General features: G+C 39.0%; 1 protein-coding gene across 1 annotated transcript; it reads right to left on the reverse strand.

Annotated features, from left to right (window-relative positions):
* Positions 1-16,308: 16,308 nt before the first annotated feature.
* On the reverse strand, positions 16,309-20,278 carry LOC138879180 (uncharacterized). The gene is made up of 7 exons (XM_070158774.1): positions 19,549-20,278; positions 19,361-19,479; positions 18,557-18,748; positions 18,090-18,326; positions 17,364-17,657; positions 17,042-17,219; positions 16,309-16,637 (listed from the first exon to the last, which is right to left on the reverse strand). The coding sequence occupies exons 1-7, from the start codon at positions 20,276-20,278 to the stop codon at positions 16,309-16,311; spliced, it is 2,079 nt and encodes a 692-aa protein (XP_070014875.1).
* Positions 20,279-20,793: the final 515 nt, after the last annotated feature.

The raw sequence follows: 20,793 nt of genomic DNA on the forward strand, positions 1-20,793 counted from the left end.
AATGAAATATTAATCAGGCTCCTGTTCCTGTTGAATTCTTTTGTTTGGATCTGTGTTTGAATATTAATTTTCCTCTCTTCGTATAAAAATGTAGTCGATTAATTAATGAGTAATGAGGCTGCATATGTATGATTTCTTCATCTAATAATGCTAGTTTAAATTATTTGAAGAATAGTTAATCGCTTTGATATTATTGTGTATTTATCTCATGTTCTAGCAAATAATAAAATGTGGAATGAAAGCAGTTTTTCCTTGTACAAACGCGATCGCAATTTTCCGTTCACATAAGCCGTAACTTAATAACTAATAAGTTGCGTTTTTCAGCATGTAAATAATTAGGAGATTTTTCTTTTATTTTAGAGACGAACTTAATAGAAAATGTAGTCGCTATAGGTTTATCCTTTTAAAATAAAAATGAGACGAGCCTCGCCAAATAAATCACAAACCGCCGGGGCCCTCAATAAAATACATAACCATTGACTAGACTTTGGATTTGGCCGTTTAATGAACCTTCACGGCCTCTTCCTAAAATAACAATACGTTAGACTCTTTAGGACGCGCCTTAATAAATCTTACCTTCTTAAACTCGGGTGCACATTTATGTGACCCAAATCCAATTCTCAACGGAGTCGAAATGTGTTTCTAATCACGGGTACATTGATTGTGACGTGGTTCGAGATGCGTGTCCATGACGTTGCAAATTCATTTAAAAAAATAAGAATGAGATGAGCCTCGCCAAATAAAATACAAATTGCGGGGCCCTCAGTAAATATTTGCTTTAAAAATTGTTTAGACTTCGGGATGGACCGTTTAGTAAAATTCCACGGTCCTACCCAAAATAAATACGCTAGTCGCTTTAGGCGCGCCTTTAATAATTTAATTTCCTTAAACTCGGGTGCACATTGATGTGACCCAAATCCAAATCTCAACGGAGTCAAAGTGTGTCGACGACCACGGGTACATTGATTGTAACGCGGTTCGAGATACATTTTCACAACGTTGCAATTCTTGATAAAAACAGTAAATGATAAAAGCGGTTAAAAGTTAAATTTTGCACATAAGTTCACACTTGTATAAAATCAGATAATCAAGCCGAATATAACAGTTGAGCGACCGTGCTAGAACCACGGAACTCGGGAATGCCTAACACCTTCTCCCGGGTTAACAGAATTCCTTATCCGGATTTTTGGTACGCAGACTGTAATATGGAGTCATTCTTTTCCTCGATTCGGGATTAGAATTGGTGACTTGGGACACCCTAAATCTCCCAAGTGGCGACTCTGAAATAATTAAACCAATCCCGTTTCGATTGTCCTTTAATTGGAAAAAACTCCCTTGCGCCCCCTCGGGTGCGGAAAAAGGAGGTGTGACACGGTGTATAGGCATGGTGACGAGTATCTATGCACCAAAGTCTAGCATGACTGTGAGTCTTGTTTGTGTTTATTCGGATTTTGTGATACCTCTTCCTTGTTAAATTGATAAATTTCATATAATGTGAAGAGTTTGAGGAAGAATTATGATTTGTACATTCTTGGAGCGTTGGCTCGAACAAGAATATGATAATTGAGCAAGAAGTGATCAAAAGAGAAAGTGATGTAATTATTCCCTTGCCGGGACGTAGTTTATTATAGCTGTTGCTCCCTTTCCGCGATTTAAGTATTATATTTGTCCTCCCTTGCCGGGATGTTTAATATTGTTTGTCTATCCCCTCGCCCCGTTTGGTTGTGATTGTTGATTGGGTGAGGAAGAGCGATTATGCACGAAGGGTCATTCCATGCCATGTTTTGAATATTCATGCACGAAGGGTCATTCTGTGCCATGCTTGAATATTTATGCACAAAGGGTCATTCTGTGACTTGATATGAGAGTTTATGAGAGTAAAAACACAAAGGGTGATGTCGTGCATTTGTTGCTTTCTGATTCTTTGTTGATATCCGAGTTATAATGTTTTTTTTCTTTACTTGTTGTTATTTGATTTACTTCGAGGTTATAGATTCCCTTACCCTAATTGTCTTGTGATTGTTGTTTGGGTGAGGAAGAGCGTAAAGCACGAAGGGTGATGACGTGTATTGTTTTGGTGAGGACGAGAGTAAAAGCACGAAGGGTGATGCCATGCAAATTTTTGACTTTTGATTCTTGTTGATATTCTGACTTGTTGTTTCTTTCTGTTATTGAGGATTTCTATTTGAAACTGTTAACTTCCCACATCATGTTTCCCCTCCCATATTGACTGATTATTTTTGTATCTCTTTTCCGCTGCATGTGTGTATATATATATATATATGAACTGTACAGGTTTATTTGGAGTCCGGTCCTAGCCTTGTCACTACTTCGTCGAGGTTAGGCTGGGCACTTACCAGCACATGGGGTCGGTTGTGCTGATGCTACACTCTGTGCATCTTTTTGCACAGATCCAGGAGCAACTTTTGGACCTCAGCAGTAGGATTTGATCGGGAGCTCACTTTAGTCCAGGGACTTTCGAGGTAGCCTAGCTGACGTCCGCAGGCCGGAGTCCTTTCCTATTTTACTTGGATTGTTTCCCTTTTGTATCGGAACAATGCATTGTATCGTTTATTCAAACCTTGTTTGTAGTACTCTCTAGTAGTTCGTGAGTTAGTGACACCAGACTCTGGGTAGAGACGTATTTAGACTTCCGCATTTAATTTCAGTTATCTATGTTTAAAGACTTTCGCTTTTATTTAATTGTCTCGTTTTGTTTATATTATTGCGAATGTTATTAGAAATGTTTTAATACTTGGCTGGCCTAGCTACAATAGTAGGCACCATCACGACTCCCGATGGTGGAAAATCTGGGTCGTGACAAGTTGGTATCATAGCACTAGATTACTTAGGTCTCACAACGGACAAGCTTGGTAGAGTCTGAGGGTTTGGTACGGAGACGTCTGTATTTATCCCGCAGAGGCTACTGAGTTAGGAAAACTTCACATCTGTTCTTTCTTGTCGTGCGGTTCTGTTTCCCTAATACTGATTGAAATTCTACTCCGTTCTTTCGCAGATGGTGAGGACACACGCTTCTTCATCGACCGCTCAGAAGCCCGAGCCCCCAGCAGTAGCTCCTACTAGGGGCAGAGGGCGAGGCCGAGGCCGTACTAGAGGCCGAGGTAGGGGCAGAGTTTAACCCCGAGCAGCAGCACCAGTGGCGGAGCCTCAAGTTGATTTTGAGGAGGAGGTTCCGGCCCCAGTAGTTCCGGTGGGCCCAGCTCAGGTCCTAGAGGGGTTCATTGCCACCCCAGTTCTTCAGGACGCCCTGGTTCGATTGGTGGGCCTTATGGAGAGTGTCACCCGAACAGGTTTGCTTCTTGTAACACCAGCCACTTCTCAGGCTGGAGAAGAGGCTCAGACTCCTGCTACACGCACTCCGGAGTAGGTAGCTCCCCAGATTCAGACTCCAGCAGTTCAGCCAGTTGGAGTAGTTCAGCCGGGTGCCATAGCTCAGACCGGCGATGGAGCGGCTATGTCCGCCGATGCTTTGTGGAGACTGGATAGGTTCACCAAGCTCCTCACTTCTACTTTTGCCGGTGCATCTACTGAGGATCCCCAGGATTATCTAGACAACTGCCACGAGGTTGTCAGAAACATAGGTATTGTTGAGACCAATGGGGTTGATTTTGCTACATTTCACTTGTCTAGATTCGCCAAGACTTGGTGGAGGGATTATTGCTTAGCGAGACCAGCCGAATTGCCATCTTTGACTTGGGAGCAGTTTACAGTGTTGTTTCTAGAGAAGTTTCTCCCCGTTACTCAGAGAGAGGCCTATCGGAGGCAGTTTGAGCGCCTCCAGCAGGGTTCCATGACTGTTACCCAGTATGAGACCAGGTTCATCGATTTAGCTCGCCATGCTCTCATTATACTTCCCACTGAGAGAGAGAGGGGGTGAGAAGGTTTATTGATGGTCTTATTCTGCCGATTCATCTTCAGATGTCCAAGGAGGCCGGGAGCGAGATCACATTTTAGGAGGCAACCAATGTGGCCCGCAGAGTTGAGATGGTTCTGTCATAGGGAGGTGGTCATGGGTCGGATAAGAGGCCCCGTCATTCAGGCAGATTTAGTGGTACCTCGTCTGGAGGTAGAGATTCGTATGGTAGAGGCCATCCTCCTAGGCCCTTTCAGTCAGCTCTCCAGGTCTCTTATGGTACTCCAGATGGTAGTGGTTATCAGCCATATTATTCTGAGCAGCAGTCCTTTAGTGCACCACTAGCTCCCATTAGTGCACCACCACTTCAGAGCTTCAGGGGAGGACATTCAAGTCGACAGGTCCAGCAGTCTCCGCAACCGAGGGCTTGTTATGGTTGTGGTGACCCGAGTCACATTGTTAGATTTTTCCCTCGAGCTTCGGGTAGTTCTCAGTAGCAAGGTCTTCGTCCTATGATTTAGGCACCAGTTGCTCCACAGCCTGCCCAGCTAGCTAGAGGCGGGGTAGAGGACATAGAGGTGGAGGTAGAGGTCATAGAGGTGGAGCTCAGACCGCCAGAGGTAGGGGTCAGCTAGCAGCCAATCATCCCAGGGATGTGATTCAGGGAGGTGGGGCCCAGCCCCGATGTTATGCTTTGCCAACCAGGCCAAAGGCTGAGTCATCCAATGCTGTTATTATAGGTACTATTCTGGTTTGTGATAGAGATGCTTCAGTGCTATTTGACCCTGGATCTACGTATTCATATGTGTCGTCCTATTTGGCACCCTACTTGGTTATGCCTAGTGAGGCCTTGAGTATTCATGTATATGTATCTACACTAGTGGGTGATTCTATAGTGGTTGATCGAGTTCATCGTTCCTGTGTTGTGGTGTTTAGGGGTTTTGAGACCCGTGATGATTTGTTGCTCTTAGATATGGTGGATTTCGACGTTATATTAGGGATGGATTGGTTGTCCCCGTATCATGTGATCTTGGATTGTCATGCCAAGACTGTGACTTTAGCCTTACCGGATTTGCCCCGTTTAGTGTGGAGAGGGACTCTTGGTCATTCTACTCGCAGTGTTATTTCGTATGTGAAGGCTCGGCATATGGTCGAGAAGGGGTGTTTGGCCTACTTGGCTTATGTTCGTGATTCCAGTGTTGAGATTCCCTCTATTGATTCTGTGCCCGTGGTTCGTGAGTTTCCTGAGGTTTTCCCATCAGACTTGCCAAGGATGCCACCCGATAGGGATATTGATTTTTGCATCGATTTGGCTCCGGGAACTCAGCCCATTTCTATTCCGCCATATCGCATGGCCCCGCCAGAGTTGAAAAAGTTGAAGCAGCAGTTACAAGACTTGCTTGGGAAGGGTTTTATTAGACCCAGCATGTCACCTTGGGGTACGCCGGTTCTGTTTGTAAAGAAAAAGGATGGCTCGATGAGAATGTGCGTTGATTACCGGCAATTGAACAAGGTTACAATTAAGAATAAGTATCCACTGCCGAGGATAGATGACTTGTTCGATCAGCTTCAGGGTGCCAAGGTATTTTCAAAGATTGACTTGAGATCTGGCTACCATCAGTTGAGGATTAGGGCATCTGATGTCCCTAAGACAGCATTCCGCACTCGGTACGGGCATTATGAGTTCTTGGTTATGTCATTTGGGTTTACCAATGCCCCATCAGCCTTTATGGATTTGATGAACCGAGTGTTCAGGCCTTATTTGGACTCGTTCATGATAGTCTTCATTGATGATATTTTGATATATTTCCGCAACCGGGAGGAGCACAAGTAGCATCTTAGAGTGGTTCTTCAGACCTTGAGGGATAGTCAGTTATATGCTAAGTTCTCGAAGTGTGAGTTCCGGTTGAGCTCGGTTGCATTTCTGGGTCACGTTGTATCAGTAGAGGGTATTCAGATGGACCCGAAGAAGATAGAGGCAGTCAAGAACTGGCCTCGACCAGCTTCAGCTATAGAGATTTGGAGTTTCTTGGGGTTAGCAGGTTACTACCGTCGGTTCGTGGAGGGGTTTTCATCTATTGCAGCCCCGATGACCAAGTTGACCCAGAAGGGAGCCCAGTTCAGATGGTCGGACGAGTGTGAGGCGAGCTTTCAGAAGCTCAAGACAGCTCTGACTACGGCACCGGTATTGGTTTTGCCTACAGGTTCAGGGCCTTATACAGTCTATTATGATGCATCTCGTATTGGACTTGGTGCAGTGTTGATGCAGAATGGCAAGGTCATTGCCTATGCTTCGAGGCAGTTGAAGGTTCATGAGAAGAACTATCCAGTGCATGATTTGGAGTTGGCAGCCATTGTTCACGCATTGAAGATTTGGAGGCACTATCTGTATGGTGTGGCGTGTGTGGTGTTCACGGATCATAAGAGTCTTCAGTATTTGTTTAAGCAAAAGGAGTTGAATTTGAGGTAGAGGAGGTGGTTGGAGTTGTTGAAAGATTATGACATCACTATCCTATATCACCCGGGAAAGGCCAATGTGGTGTCCGATGCCTTGAGTAGGAAGTCAGCCAGTATGGGCAGTCTTGCTTATATTTCGGTCGGTGAGAGACCGCTTGCTTTGGACGTTCAGGCTTTGGCCAATCAGTTAGTGAGGTTGGATATTTCTGAACCTAGTAGAGTATTAGCTTGCACGGTCGCTCGTTCTTCGTTATGGGAGCGTATCCGTGATCGGCAGTTTGATGATCCCCATTTGTGTGTCCTTAGAGACACTATGCAACGTGGAGGTGCCAAGCAGGTTACCTTAGGTAATGATGGAGTTTTGAGATTGCAGGGTCGAGTTTGTGTGTCTAATGTGAATGGGCTTCGAGAGTTGATTTTAGAGAAGGCCCATAGCTCTCAGTACTATTCATCCGGGCGCTGCGAAGATACGGCAGCATTATTGGTAGCGTAGAATGAAGAAGGATAACTTTGCCTATGTGGCTCGGTGTTTGAATTGTCAGCAGGTTAAGTATGAGCATCAGAGGCCTGGTGGTTTATTTCAGAGGATTGAGCTTCCCAAGTGGAAGTGGGAGCGGATCACTATGGACTTCGTTGTTGGGCTCCCGCAGACTCGGGGGAAGTTCGACGCAGTTTGGGTCATTGTTGATAGGCTGACCAAGTCAGCGCATTTCATTCTTGTGGCAGTCTCCTATTCATCCGAGAGGTTAGCTGAGATCTATATCCAGTAGATTGTTCGCCTTCATGGTGTGCCGGTATCTATCATCTCGGACCGAGGTACGCAGTTTACCATGCGTTTCTGGAAAGCTGTCCAGCGAGAGTTAGGTACCCAAGTTGAGTTGAGTATAGCATTTCATCCTCAGACGGACGGGAAGTCCGAGCGGACTATTCAGATATTGGAGGATATGCTCCGAGCTTGTGTCATTGACTTTGGAGGTTCGTGGGATCAGTTCTTGCCTTTAGCAGAGTTTGCCTCAACAATAGATACCAGTCGAGTATCCAGATGGCTCCTTATGAGGTTTTGTATGGTAGGCGATGTTGATCTCCGGTTAGATGGTTTGAGCCGGGGGAGGCTCGGTTGTTGGGTACTGATCTTGTCCATGAGGCCTTGGACAAGGTCAGGATCATTCAGGATAGGCTTCGTATAGCTCAGTCCAGGCAAAAGAGCTATGTAGATTGTAAGGTTCGAGATGTGGCTTTCATGGTGGGTGAACGGGTATTACTACGGGTGTCGCCTATGAAGGGCGTGATGAGATTTGGGAAGAAGGGCAAGCTTAGCCCTAGGTTCATTGGTCCATTTGAGATTCTTGATCGAGTGGGAGAGGTAACTTATAGACTTGCATTGCCACCGAGCTTATCAGCCGTACATCCAGTGTTTTATATGTCCATGCTTCAGAAATATCACGTCGATCCATCCCACGTGTTAGATTTCAGCACTGTCCAGTTGGACAAGGACTTATCTTATAAGGAGGAGCCGGTAGCTATTCTAGACCGGCAGGTTCGCCAGTTGAGGTCGAAAAGTTTTTCTTCGGTTCGTGTTCAGTGGATAGGTCAGCCTCCTGAGGCATCGATCTGGGAGTCCGAGTCCGATATGCGGGACCGTTATCCTCACCTTTTCCCTGACTCAGGTACTTCCTTCTTATGTCCATTCGAGGACGAACGGTTGTTTTAGAGGTGGAGAATGTGACGACCCAAAGGGGTCATCACCTATTTTCTTATCCATCTGTGTCTCCAAGTCCTTGAAAACCTTATTTAGAGTTGCCTCGATTTGCGTGCGCAGTTCGGGCGCGTAGCCGGAAAGCTTAAATATGAAATTCTGTGAAAAATGCTAAATTTTGAGGTAAAAATGAATAAATTTGACTTTGGTTAATATTTTGGGTAAATGGACCCGGACCCGTGATTTGACGGTCCCGGGAGGTCCGTAGGAAAATATGGGACTTGGGCGTATGCCCGGAATTGAATTCCGAGGTCCCAAGTCCGAGAAACGAATTTTTGAGTAAAAATTGTTTTCTGAAATTTATAAAGAAAATTAAAATGAAAATTATTTAGAACGTGTTGGTATAGGGCCCGCATTTTGTTTCCGACGCCCGGTACAAGTCTTATATGTAGTTTAAGATGTTTATGTGAAGTTTGGTTGAAATTGGACGTCATTTGACGTGTTTCGGACTTAAAACTCTAAATTTGAAAGTTTATGAAGTTTGAAGAAAAACTAGTGATTTTGAGGCTTGATTCGTTGTTTTCGATGTTATTTTGGCGATTTGATCACACGGTTGAGTTCGTAGGATGCTTTTGAGTTAGAGTGCATGTTTGGTTAGGAGCCCCGAGGGCTCGGGTGTGATTCGGATGTGCCTCGGGATGATTTTAGCATTAGAAAAAGTTGCAGAAAATAGCAGTTCTGGTGTTCTGATATTTAATTCTATGCGATCGCATAGGCAGCATCGCGATCGCATAGTGTAAGCTTCCAGGTGCCCAGTTTTTTTCTATGCGATCGCATAGATTCATCCGCGATCGCGTAGCTTAGCCACAATTCATTCAATGCGATCGCATCCTTTTTCCGCGATCGCAGTTCATAAAACCAAACCTAAAAGTGCGAAGTCCTTTCTTCTATGCGATCACAATGCTTGGTTCGCGATCACAGAGACCAACCTTCCCTTCCCCTATGCGATCGCATGACTCTCTTCGCGATCACATAGAGCAATTTTGCCCAGTTATAAATTTTAATTCCAGAACAGTGTAGTTACGGGATTTTCATAAAAGCACACGAACTCTTTCTTCTCCAAGGTCCTTAGGCGTCCATTGAAGCTCTCTTTCACCAATACTTCTTGGGTTAGTAAATTTCAACTCGTTTTCTTTTCCATCAATATCTATTGAATTCCTAAGCCTAAAACATGTAATTTAGAGTAGAAATTAGGGGTTTTGGGTAGAGTTAGGTTTTTGGGAATTTTGAGCGATTCAGCCTCAATTTGGGGTCGGATCTTAAAATAAATTATATATTTGAACTCGTGGGGTTATGGGTAATCGGGTTTTGGTCCGAGCCTCGTGTTTGGACCATGTGGGCCCGGGGTCGAATTTTGGTATTTTTGGAAGAATGCTAGGAACTTCATATCTAAGCTATGAGATTTTGTTATCGAGTCTTTATTGATATTATTGAATTAATTATGCCTAGATATCGTTGTTTCGGAGTCGGATTATAAAGGAAAGGCGGTATTTGAGGGTTGATTGCTATTCTTTGGACCGAGGTAAGTGTTTGTTCTAACTTTGGCTTGAGGGAATAAGATTAGAGTGTTGTTTGCTATTTGCTAATTGTTGAGTACGGTGTATAGGAATGGTGATGAGTATTTGTGCACCGGAGTCTAGCATACCGTGAGTCTTGTTTGTGTTTATTCAGATTTTGTGATACCTCTTCCTTGTTAAATTGATAAATTTCATATAATGTGAAGAGTTTGAGGAAGAATTATGATTTGTACATTCTTGGAGCGTTGGCTCGAACGAGAATATGATAATTGAGCAAGAAGTGATCAAAAGAGAAAGTGATGTAATTATTCCCTTGCCGGGACGTGTAGTTTATTATAGTTGTTGCTCCCTTGCTGGGATTTAAGTATTATATTTTTCCTCCCTTGCCGGGATGTTTAATATTGTTTGTCTATCCCCCTCGCCCAGTTTGGTTGTGATTGTTGATTGGGTGAGGAAGAGAGATTATGCACGAAGGGTCATTCCGTGCCACATTTTGAATATTTATGTACGAAGGGTCATTCCGTGCCATGTTTGAATATTTATGTACGAAGGGTCATTTCGTGCCTTGATATGAGAGTTTATGAGAGTAAAAGCACGTAGGGTGATGCCGTGCATTTGTTGCTTTCTGATTCTTTGTTGATATCCGAGTTATGTTGTTTTTTTTTTCATTACTTGATGTTATTTGATTTACTTCGAGGTTATAGCTTCCCTTACCCTAATTGTCTAGTGATTGTTGTTTGGGTGAGGAAGAGCGTAAAGCACGAAGGGTGATGTCGTGTATTGTTTTAATAGACGAGAGTAAAAGCACGAAGGGTGATGTCATGCAAATTTTTGACTTTTGATTCTTGTTGATATTCTGACTTGTTGTTTCTTTCTGTTATTGAGGATTTCTATTTGAAACTGTTAACTCTCCACAACATGTTTCCCCCTCCCACATTGACTGATTATTTCTGTATCTCTTTTCCGCTGCATGTGTATATATATATATATGAACTGTACAGGTTTATTCGGAGTCTGGTCCTAGCCTCGTCACTACTTCGCCGAGGTTAGGCTGGGTACTTACCAGCACATGGGGTCGGTTGTGCTGATGCTACACTCTGTGCATCTTTTTGCACAGATCCAGGAGCAGCTTTTGGACCTCAGCAGTAGGATTTGATCGGGAGCTCACTTCAGTCCAGGGACTTTCGAGGTAGCCTAGCTGACGTCCGCAGGCCAGAGTCCATTCCTATTTTACTTGGATTGTTTCCCTTTTGTATCGGAACAAAGCATTGTATTTTTTATTCAAACCTTGTTTGTAGTACTCTCTAGTAGTTCGTGAGTTAGTGACACCAGACTCTGGGTAGAGACGTATTTAAACTTTCGCATTTAATTTCAGTTATCTGGGTCGTGACAGCTTATCAACACAAAAGAGGTATAGAAGTCAAATCATTAACTAACTACAACCCAACCAGTTCAATTCCTTTTATAAATAACGAAACAGATCTATAGATTACTGCTCCTAACAGCTTTCTTCAAACACTATCCAGTTCTCATCTCATTCCTGAAATCAAAACAAACAAGTTGGCCCTGCATAAAAATGATTTTCAACATGTAACAGTCACGTGACAAACAAGCTTCAATCAGCCCCAATTGATTCCAGGAGAATATCAGCTATGTTAACTTAATCAATGACCAGCACCTTAAACAATCAACTAAAGATATGTATTAACCAAGAGGAGGGGAGCACGAGCAGATTGAGCATGGGACAGAGTTAGATATTAGGCCTATATCGTGTTTCAGCACTATCACACATTTCAATCAATTATGCACAATAGATCATAGAAGTAGACATTAAACAAACTCAAGCAGGCAGTATATTAGATCTATTGAAGACAAAACAAAACAGGTAGTGAACAATTCAAATTTCATTCATGATTTCGATTTGAACAATGAAGGTAATCGAGTACCTAAACAACAGCAAGAGCAATAAGAAAATAAATCTCTGAATTTAAGAAGGAAAACTAGAAAACCGAGTCAGCTACAGCTCAATCAAACAGTAGCAAACAACATAAGATGAAGCTCAACAAAACTTCCAACCTAGAAATTGAAAAGAAACAGTTATCCAATGACGAAGCAAGCTAATGAAAACCTTTGGTTATATTTTTTGTTTCTGAAATCTCAGAGTTGATTTTCCAGAAATTTTCTTTACTAAAATGAAAGTGAAGAACAGTGAACTCTCAGAAATTAGTGTAAATTAGTGAGGAAAATGAAAAAAGGAATTCTGAACTTTAGGGTGTTTTTGTGTGTGATGTCTGTGTGAGTGAAGGGAATATGAGGCCTCTTATATAGGCAAACGGTGAGGGAATAATTCTTGGGAATGCGGTCCCTAAAAATAAGGAGAAAGGATATTTTTTCTAACCAATTTTCTACTGATGTCCCTTTTTATAAGATATTATCCTATTTTCAGCATCTTTTAAAACTGAAAATGGACAGTTGTCCAATACTATAAGCTTCTTTTGGTTTTCAAACTTCTAAAAATAACCCTTCTTACCCCAGATTTTGACTCAAATTCCTTGTTTTATTACCCTAAGTTTTAAGTTCCCTAAAACCCACCTCAAGTTTCAATTAAGACATAAAAAAAAAACACAAACACACTGATGTGAACAAACATTAACCAACCAAATTATTTAACAAGTTAATTGATAACTTATGCAACTAAAAACACTAATTGAATCCGGCCAGAACAGAAAACCAAATGAAAATGATAATCAAAAAGATATTAATCTTAAATCATACAATTAACTTAAATATTGAACTATGCCTAACTAATTATTCAAAAGAAAAAAACAGAAAAAGAAACAAGAAAAAGGAAAAAGGAAAGTATACTAATTTGACAGTAAGTGAGTCAACGATTGATGCGAATCAACGAGCGATGATGGCGACGAAGCTTGGCCGGTCAGTGGTGACTTGGCCAGAATCCAACGGGTTTAGAAATGAACGAAATTAACATGAATTGATTGCTTGTATCAAGAGCAATCGACTCATGTAAGTTTGAGTCAAAACATGCTTGAAATTTTCAGAAAAAATCATATTTAGGTTTATGATTTTCTTAGATTTGAAATTGACCGAATTTGGTGGGTATTTTGGAGAAGATGATGATGTATTAGGGTTGAGGGGAAGATGGGGAGTGTATGGTGTAATTTTGGGATGGTTTGGAGTGGCACCGCCGCCGTGGGCGATTTTCGGCGACGGTGGGCGGCTACGGCTTCTCTGAGTTAAGAGAGACAGAGAATGAGAGAGTCTTGGGAAGGGGGGGAGGGGTTAGGGGGTTGGTTACGAAGTTAAAAGGGGGTAGGGTGGTCAGTTGCTAGCCGTTGGATCTGTGGAGATCAACGGCTGAGATTTAGCAAGGTGAAACAACGTCGTTTGGGTTATTAAGGGAAGGTGGACCGAATTTTTAAGGGTCTGGGCTAGCTTGGAGATGGGTTAGGGGATACGACTAGGCCATTTAAAATTGAGCCCAGTCCGGTTTTGGACTTAGAAAATGGCCATTTTCCTTTCTTCTTCTCTTTTCCTTGATTTAAAATCCTATAAAATTAATTAAAACCTATACTAAATCCTAAATCAAATCTAATATGTAGAATTGGATTTATTATCTTTTTCTAATAGTAAAATAATTAATTAACTTAAACTAATGAAAGAAAATTACAAATTTAACACTAAAACTAAAAATGTAAAAATGAACATCATTTTTTGTGATTTTTGTTTAATAATGCAATTAATTAACAACTTAATCCTAAAAATACAAATTAAAAGCTAAAATGCAATGCATGAATTTTTTTTACGTTTTTGTGGTATTGTTTTATAATTTTAAAATATTAAATATGTAACTAAATGCAAATAACAATTAACAAGAAATTCCTAAAAATTTTATAAAAAATTAAAATAATTAAAACAAAATTATTTTTTGTGAGTTTTGTAGGAGTATTTTTTATCGAACAAAAATCACGTGCCCACACTAATTACAATTATAATAGTGAAAAGTAATGGGGATTATTTATATAATGGAAAAGAATAGTGGAAATTTTATTTGATTAATGTACATTCATATAATATGTATTTCATAACAAAGAAGAAATAATAAACACGTGACGTGCAACTCATCATTTGCCCACTTCTGTCCTGAGATAAGGAGCAAAACAGCATCAATTCTCTGGTGGGCTCCAACAATCTAAGATAAATAAATCTATCTTCTATTATTAAAAGGAAAGAGTGTTGCTTGAAAAAAAATGCCATGCGGCAATTTTAATCCAAAAATAGTTAAGTTAGTTATAATTAGTTTTCTTGAATTTAAATTTCAAAATAATGAAATATTTATTTTTTTAATCAAACAATAATTTTAAATTGGGAAGTTACTAATGTAACTCCCTTCCTGCGTGTATTTGCCCCAAAAATTATCAATTTCCTTCAAGCATCTCAACTCCTGATCCACTAACCGTTCTGCCCAGGATTCTCAGAAAAATCATCATTGTCTTTATTTGATTCACACTTTCCTTCAGAAAAGTTCCATCTCTTTCTTGGCAAGAAAATCAATCGATCTTCTATTTCAATCCATTTCATCGTCATAGTTATCCTTAGTTTTTTTAAAAAATATTTGAGACGTATTTACTATTTGAAGTTGTGGATGCGCGCGCGCACATATATATATATATATATATAATTTGACTCCCAAATCGTTTTAACGTGTACCTATTGTAGGATCGCATATAGGTGTTCATAACACGCAGCGGAAGGCAATAACAATCCTAGACAGAACTTTTCATGTTTAAAATTTATTTACATGTCAAAGATCAGATCTAAGACGTACCTGGTGAAAAGAGTCTTGTTTCAAAAAATTTCTTCGATTGTGCGAAGACTCTATGCGTATCCACACCGAGACCGATCCTTGCTATCAACTCTTTGATCAATGAAATCCGTGAACAAAATTGAACAAAATATTGTGTTGAAATTTTTCTCAAAAATCTCAACTCAATGTTACACGACAAGAACTGTTATTGTCAAGAATGTTTATCTCTTGATTTTTATGGCTTCTCAAACCTGTTATTTTCACTTCAAAAATGGAAGCTAAAAAGGGGGAAGAATAGAGAGTTTTTGCTACTGCAATTGAATGTCATCCGATTCTAAATCAAGAGTAAGTCTTTTAATATAAAAATTGAATCCATTGAAAAATATATCTCATTCTAAGTGGGATGATTATGACAAACTTCCTTTATTAACTTTATAATAGTTTTCCATTGAAAAGAATATCACATTCTAAGTGGGATGATTATGACAAACTTCCTTTATTAACTTTATAAAAGTTTTCCATTGAAAAATATATCCAATTCTAAGTAGGATGAATCTTACAAGATCTTGAGGAGTTTGAATTGAAATTCTGCCGTAGGAATTCCTTCATGGAATTTCATGTCCAATCAAAATTGGATCAAGTGTTCTTCATTAACATTATATATATACACCTTATATAAACAAATATTAATTATATATATCACATATATATATTTCAACCAAGAGATACAATTTAATTTTCTGTCCAAATAGAAACTTCAATTTATTCACAATATTAATTATATCCTCTGTGCTAGCAAAGAATATAATAATATTTCATTTGAAGTAATAATTAAATTTATTTGACTAATTAAATTCCTTAATTTAATTATCAAATAATAAAGTAATTAATCCTTTAGTAATGATCAGAACACTCGTTAGTGTGCGGCCCTATCGGTTCAATACTAAGCCGGTAGTAAATTGATCACATCAATAAACTAATCAAGGGTGGCGTCTAGCAACACTCCTTAATGACCGGATAGAATGAATAATATAGTAATTCCTTCTGTCCTTATAGCTCTGGATCACCCTAGGATATGGTTCAACTGTCAAATCCAAATAGGCGACCAACTATGTGTTCATGTCAAATATAATCGACCATTGAATGACCTAAGAAACTCATTTCTTCTTTCATTCAATTGCCCTGGCCAAGGTCTTAGTTTGGTCGTTTATAATTCATGACAATATGAAGCTTAAACTCATTACCAAGAGTTGACAGATTCCATCTTGGATCAATCACTAATTCTACAAGTATTTAATCGTACCCAATATCCTTTCAACTATCGCCCTAGGGCCATAGGTGTCTAGTATCAAAGCACAATAAATAACTTATCAATTACTATGACGATCTCAGGTCAAAGGAAACTCTTACATCACATTCTTCAAGAGAATATCCTATTGACACTTTATGGTAATTCTAACTGTTAGGAATTATCTAATGAGTCGGTTCAATGATCATATCTCTATATGCATCATCTATCTATGTGATTTAGTTAATGAGATCAACCAATCTTTATCCTATAAAGACGATCATATAGATATTGATCTAACCGGATTATTAATGTCCAAACTAATAATCCTATGATCAAGAACTAAATTTATATTAAATTATAAGAAACTTTACTCTCATTATCATGATCTCAATCATGATGACAAGTCTCAAAATTTAATCAAGGACCTTATCAAAATAATCAAGCAATTAATAATAGTGATAAAAGAATATCAAATGCCATATATATATTTTATATGAAATAACATTCATGAAAAATATGTTCAAATCATCAAACATGAGATTGGATCTAGGACATATCTAATATATCCCTAACAATCTCTCACTTGTACTAGAGCCAATCGCTCTTGTACTTCATTCCCAATTTCCACTTGTGCTTGTCAAACTCTTTTGCTCCAAGAGCTTTAGTGAATGGGTCTGCAGCATTTTCCTTTCCATCAACCTTTTGAATCTCGACGTCGCGACATTCAATAATTTCTCTTATTAAGTGATACCTTCGGAGAACGTGTTTGGATTTTTGGTGTGATCTTGGTTCTTTTGCTTGAGCAATGGCTCCAGTATTGTCACACAACAATGGAACTGCACCCTCTATTGAAGGAACCACACCAAGTTCAGTTAAGAACTTTTTCATCCATACAGCTTCCTTAGCTGCTTCACTGGCTGCTATATATTCTGCTTTAGTCACTAAATCAGCTACTGTAGCTTATTTGGAACTTTTCCAACATACTGCACCACCATTTAAGGTGAATACATAACCAGAAATAGACTTGTTATCATCTTTATTTCAAGAGAAACTTGCATCAGTATAACCTTCAAGTTTCAACTCATAATCTCCATAGATGAGGAATTGGTCTTTAGTCCTTCTTAAGTACTTAAGAATGGTCTTCGCCACATTCTAATGTTCCTCACCAGGATTTGCCTGATATCGGCTAGTCACTCCAAGTGCATAAGCCGCATTAGGACGTGTACATATCATGGTAGACATGATAGCTCCCACTGCACTAGCGTATGAGATCCTACTCATGTGTTCTCTCTCTCAGGTGTTTTAGGACAATCCTCCCTACTGAGAGTAATTCCAGTGCCAATTGGTTGATAACCTCTTTTGGAATTATCCATGTTATACCTCTTTAAGATGGTATCAATGTACAAAGACTGGAAAAGTCCAAGCAGCTTCCTAGATCTATCTCCATAGATCTCTATTCCTAATATATAAGTTGTTTCTCCCAAGTCTTTCACGGAGAACTGTTTAGATAGACAAATCTTGGTACTTTGCAATGTCGGTATGTCATTCCTTATTAGCAATATATCATCAACATACAACACTAAGAATATAATTGTGCTCCCATTAACCTTTTTGTACACACAAGGTTCTTCTTCGCATCTAACAAAATTGAACTTTTCAATTGTCTTGTTAAAGCGAATATTCCAACTTCGAGAAGCTTGCTTTAGTCCATAAATAGATCTTTGTAGTTTGCAAATTTTATTATGATCAGATGAAGATGTGAAACCTTCAGGTTGTGTCATGTACATATCCTCTTCTAGCTCACCATTAAGGAAAGTTGTTTTCACATCCATTTGCCATATTTCATAATCATAGTATGCTGCTATAGCAAGCAAAATCCGAATTGATTTGAGTATTGACACAGGAGAGAAAGTTTCGTCATAGTCAACTCCTTCTTTCTAACGATATCCCTTGGCAACAAGACAGGCTTTGTAGGTTTCCACCTTTCCATCTGCTCCAATCTTTTTCTTAAAAATCCATTTACAACCTATAGGTTTTATATCCTTTGAAGGTTCAACTAAAGTCCATACTTTATTTTCCTTTATAGATTCCATTTCGGATTCCATGGCCTTTTGCCACTTCTCATAATCAGAACTTTGTATAGCCTCTTCATAGGTCTTAGGGTCATCATAATTATGATGAACCTCATTTGATACATCATCTTGTACCATTAAATTTAATCTAGTTGGTACATGAAGTTCTCGTGTAGACCTTCTAAGAGGTACTTATACAACTTGTTCACCTTGTGCAGGATTTGGTTGTTGTTTAATTTGGTTTGGAACTAGTTCATTAACTTGTTATTGAACTTTATTTAGTTCTTGAACTTCAACCGTTGAAGATGGCAACTTCAAAACATCTAATAACGGTTCTTCAACTTGGGTATCATGATCTTTATATTGTGTTGATTCATTAGTTTCTTGAACTTCATCAAGTTCTATTTCTCTATTATAATTTCCTTCTAAAAGAAATTTTCTTTCCAAAAAGGTTGCTCCACTAACCACAAACACTTTATGGTCAGAAGGATGATAGAAAAATATCCCATTGTTTCCTTGGGATACCCAATGAGCCTACATTTATCAGATCTTGAGTCAAGTTTATCAGACTGTAGTCTCTTAACATAAGCTGGACAACCCCAAACTTTAATATGTTTAAGGCTAGGCTTACATCCTTTCCATATCTCATATGGTGTTGTAGAGACTGACTTAGTGAAAACTTTATTAAGTAAGTATGTTGCTGCTTCTAAAGCATATCCCCATAAATTTATTGGAAGATTAGTAAACCCCATCATAGATCTCACCATATCTAGTAAGGTTCGATTTCTCCTTTCAGAAATACCATTGTGTTGTGGTGTTTCTGGAGGAGTCCACTGTGAGAGAATCCCATTCTCTTTGAGATGTCTGGTAAAATCTTTACTAAGATATTCTCCACCTCTATCAGACCTTAGTACTTTGATATTTTTAGCAATTTGCCTCTCAACTTCACTACGGAACTTTTTGAACATTTCAAAAGATTCAGACTTGTGTTTCATAAGATACACAAATCCATATCTTGACATATCATCAGTGAAGGTGATGAAGTAAGAATATCCACCTCTAGCTTGAATTTTCATGGGCCCACAAACATCTGTATGAATTAGTCCCAATAATTCAGAAGCTCTTTCTCCACTTCCAGTAAATGGAGATTTGGTCATTTTTCCTTTGAGACAAGATTCACAAGTTGGATATGATTCAAAATCATATTTGTCAAGGTACCCTTCCTTGTACAACTTGTTAATTCTTTTCTCTCCAATATGACCAAGCCTACAATGCCAAAGGTATGCATGATTTACTTGATCATCTCTTTTCCTCTTAAGACTTGAAACATGCATAATCGAATTAGCATTCACATTAGGTAAGACATAAACATCATGTTGGAGATAGCCATTCACATATAAATTATCACTACAATAAATAGAGCAAATACCATTTCCTATATTAATGCGAAAACCACGTTTGTCTAACATAGAAGCTGAAATTATGTTCGAAACAAATTTAGGAACGTAATAACAATCATCCAACATAAGTACTTTGCCCGTAGGCATTATTAAAGAAATTGATCCTACAGCTACGGCCGCAACTTTTGCACCATTTCCAACTTGTAGATTAATTTCTCCTTTCTTTAACCTTCTACTTATTTGGAACCCCTGCAATATATTGCAGATGTTATAATCAATGCCAGTATCTAATACCTACAATGAAACATCAGTAGTAGTTAAAGAAACTTTGAAATCATTTTTCAATTGAGTCTTACCTTGTTTCTTATCATTTAGAGTTGCAAGATACTCCAGACAGTTTCTCTTCCAATGTCCTATCTTCTTACAGTGGAAATATTCAGCATCAGATTGGTTAGCTTTGCCTCTTTTGCCTTTGGGTTTGGTCACACCACCCTTAGGCACAGTAGGTTTCTTCTTGAGTTTATTTTTACCCTTACCCTTCTTCTTAGAAGAGTTTCTAACCAACATGACAGTTCCTCTCTTCTTCTCAGATGCAAGTTGATTCTCATAATCAATTAGCATGTGAAGCATCTCATGAAGATCACAATCCATTTTATGTATATTAAAATTAATAACAAATTGTGAAAAGGATTCAGAGAGTGACTGCAAGATCAAATCTTGAGAAAGCTCTTTACCCAATTTGCACCCCAACTTTTCAAGTTCTTCAATAAGATCAATCATACGATTGACATAGGTTCCAACTGGAGAGTTTCCAGTCAATTTGGATCCAAATAAAGCCTTAGATAGCTGATATCTTGCTGTCCTGCTTTGGGTACCAAACATCTTCTTAAGATGTTCAATGATTGCAGTTGGATCCATATCCTGATGTTTCCTCTGGAGCTCAGAATTCATAGAAGCGAGAATGATGCATTTGGTAGTAAGACATTCTTCCAAGTATTTCTCATAAATCTTGGTGGAATCATCATCATTCTCATCTGGGCCTTCCTTGGCAGGCTTATCGATCACATCAATAAGTTTTTCATGCATGAGAACAATTCTCAAATTTCTGTACCAATCATCGAAGTTTCGTCCTACAACTTGTTGGTCTCACGTATTCCACGCAGTGATATAACAGACATATTGAGAAATCTAAAATTAGAAAAGAAAAGACATTATTATAAGAACATACTTAAACATATCATAAAGACATGGACTTTTATCTAAATAATATTTCCACTAATTATTTTAAATTGTTTACCCTCATTAAAGTTTAAAAAATCTTTATTTCTATTAGTGGAGTAAAAGAATCCTTCAACAATATGTATGAGCCACTTCGAAGTCAAGTCGTTTCTCACATATATTTTAAAGGTAGGTACACTTACCAATTGTATCCCCATACAATTTCCTTAAATAGCTCTATGTCAATTAGTCCCCTGGTAGTCAGGTCGATCCTATTGGCATAGTTGAGTTCAACCATCATGATAGCAAAGAATTTATTAAAATTTATACTCCCCGGGTAGTCCAGGCGTCTAGTGTAAAATTAAATAATTCTTTCAATCTAT

The sequence above is a fragment of the Nicotiana sylvestris genome, chromosome 10 (assembly GCF_000393655.2).
Source record: "Nicotiana sylvestris chromosome 10, ASM39365v2, whole genome shotgun sequence".
NCBI classification, from domain to species: domain Eukaryota; kingdom Viridiplantae; phylum Streptophyta; class Magnoliopsida; order Solanales; family Solanaceae; genus Nicotiana; species Nicotiana sylvestris.